The 2,500-nt window shown below is 50.5% G+C and overlaps 2 protein-coding genes across 3 annotated transcripts in view; both read left to right on the plus strand.

Annotated features, from left to right (window-relative positions):
• drc3 (dynein regulatory complex subunit 3) overlaps positions 1-657 on the plus strand; it is a gene marked incomplete at its 5' end in the record, with an annotated part of 7,424 nt that extends 6,767 nt beyond the window's left edge. The window contains 2 exons of the mRNA XM_083677373.1: positions 259-390; positions 524-657. Coding sequence (XP_083533499.1) covers positions 259-390; positions 524-634 — 243 coding nt within the window. The 3' untranslated portion in view covers positions 635-657. The remainder of the gene's footprint in view (positions 1-258; positions 391-523) is intronic.
• Positions 658-1,435: 778 nt separating this feature from the next.
• Positions 1,436-2,500, plus strand: part of gid4 (GID complex subunit 4 homolog) — a 4,497-nt gene continuing 3,432 nt past the window's right edge. The window contains exons 1-2 of one of the 2 annotated variants that reach the window (XM_083678003.1): positions 1,436-1,785; positions 2,406-2,465. In XM_083678003.1, coding sequence (XP_083534129.1) covers positions 1,552-1,785; positions 2,406-2,465 — 294 coding nt within the window. In that variant the 5' untranslated portion in view covers positions 1,436-1,551. The remainder of the gene's footprint in view (positions 1,786-2,405; positions 2,466-2,500) is intronic. The other variant, XM_083678004.1, reaches the window with a different exon arrangement.

The raw sequence follows: 2,500 nt of genomic DNA on the forward strand, positions 1-2,500 counted from the left end.
CAGATGAGAGATAGATAGACAGACAAACAGACAGACAGAGAGACAGACAGGCGGGCAGGCAGGCAGGCAGGGGAGAGAGAGAGAGGCTGACACAGGCTAGGTGGAAATGGAGGGCGTGACAGCTGTACTTATCCTAAGTATTTCATCGCACCGTCTACGGCTGTAGTCTATGTATATGATCAATAACATTCGATTTTGTTCATGTTTATTCTGCTCCATCTGGCTTCCACACTGTACGTTGTTGGCCTCTCCTTCCAGCTGTTTGTGGACAAGGACACCGTGATCAACGCGGTCAGCGCCTCTCACGACACGCATCTGCTTAAGGTAGACAACCGGGAGGACGACCTCGTCACCCGCATCAACAGCTGGATGGGGGCGCTCATGAAATCGGTAGGGGGGGGCATCACCACAGCAAACATTCAGACATGACAATCATTTACTCAGAGGAGACGTATCTCCACTAGGAACGTTTTCATTTGTTTTTGTCGCCGTGGTTATTCTCTCGTTTTGATCGTTAATGCAGATCCAAGACGGAGAGGTGAAGCGGAACCGTAAGCGCATCGCTGAGATTCACAATTACATCGACTACGTCAGAGAGCAGCTGGATGAGATGCACCAACATGAGCATCACTGAGCGGAGACGACCCGGACAGAAGAGACCCGCACACAACATCAGTCGTAGAGACGCTTCAGTACTTGTTTCATAACCGCTGGTTAGAATTACAAAGTGTGCGTGTCAAAGTAAAATGTGTTATTTTTGTGAACTTAAACGCTCTTTTCTATTTTTGCACGTACCAAAGACCAAGTTCAGGGTGACACATAGTTCAGTATGGGACATAGTTCAGTATGACACATAGTTCAGGATGGGACATAGTTCAGGATGGGACATAGTATTTAACTCTGGGACAATTCTGCCATCTACTGTTGTAACAGTTGATTGTGTGTGTGTGTGTGTGTGTGTCATAGGTGAAAGTCAGAGGAGATAAGGGCCAAGTAAGGACACAGGTTTAGGAGGTTTAACCAATATATGTGTGTGTGTGTGTGTGTGTGTGTGAGAGAGAGAGAGAGAGAGAGAGAGAGAGAGAGAGAGAGAGAGAGAGAGAGAGAGAGAGAGAGAGAGAGAGAGAGAGAGAGAGTGTCATGCTTCTTCTTCAAGTCAATATTGCGAGAGTCAGAGCACGTACAATCAGTCAGCAGCCAGGATCCAATTACTATCATTTTCCATACAAACAGCATGAACGTTCATCATGTGGTGTTGTGTTATTTTCCATGAGAAAATACTCTTCGCGTAGGACACTCCAAGTCCCAACATGCATTTTAGAAAACCATCCAATGAAAAGAGGACTCCACTTGTCAAGCCAATCACATCGACCGATGCTGAGTTCTCTGACACGACGTTGAAGTTCTTCTCTACTTTCTAGAATCCCAGAGAGTCGGCCAGCCAGCTCGGGGCTAGGGAGGACTAACTAGTGAGCTAACTGGCTAGGAACCGTGTCAGCTCAGCCGCCCCCTCTCCTCTTGCTACTACTAGTTGACTCTAGTCTATGTTTCATGACTGTCGCAGTCGGGGACACACACGCATTAGCGCTCATCATGCCGGTCCGAGCCGAGTGCTGCAGCAGTAGCACCGCTGCGGCCTGTACATCCCCGGCCTCTCTTATCCCTCCCCCTCCGATCAACACGCACCAGCCGGGGGTGGCGACGTCGCTGCTGTACAGCGGCTCGCAGTTTCGAGGGCACCAGAAGAGCAAAGGGAACTCGTACGACGTGGAGGTCGTCCTGCAGGTACACGGATGTTTCGAGATCTGCTGTGGTGGATGTAGCGGCTAGGTAGCTAGCTGACCATGTATGGGTGTCCCCGCTGCTGGGCTCTGTCAGACCCCGCTGACGCGCCGGCCGACCCGCGGGGCTGCCTAACTAGATAACTAGCATAGATAACTGTCAGTTTGATAACAAGCAGTCTGGTTGCTAGATTATGGACAGGCTTGCTGACGTACTGACACATTTGTATCCGTGAGGTCCTCTGTGTCTCAGCTGGTAGAGCATGGTCCTAACAAGGCTGAGGTTGTGGGTTTGATCCCCGCTGGGACCATCTGTACTGACGTATGAACTCACTGTAATGTAAGTCTCTTTGGATAAGAGCGTCAGCTAAATGACGTATGATCTATTCCGCTGTCCTGCCGTGGGTTGAGGTCCACGCAGCCTCCCAGCCTCCCGGCCTCCAGGACAGCCTTACTGCAGAGATGTGAGGGGATGACGGGAGTCTGACAGCTGACCTTTGAACTGGGCCACGAGGAAAAGAAACCTCAGCGCCTTGGGTTGTTACTGTCGTTCCTGCTTGAGGAGTCCCGCTGATGTGTGTGTGTGTGTGTGTGTGTGTGTGTGTGTGTGTTTGACTCTTGCAGCATGTGACCATGGAGGAATCGTATCTGTGTGGATACCTGAAGATCAGAGGACTGACTGAGGTAAAGTGGGGGTCAGAAGTGGGTCAGAGATGTGC

This window comes from Argentina silus (assembly GCF_951799395.1).
Source record: "Argentina silus genome assembly, chromosome: 9".
Taxonomy (NCBI): Eukaryota; Metazoa; Chordata; class Actinopteri; order Argentiniformes; family Argentinidae; genus Argentina; species Argentina silus.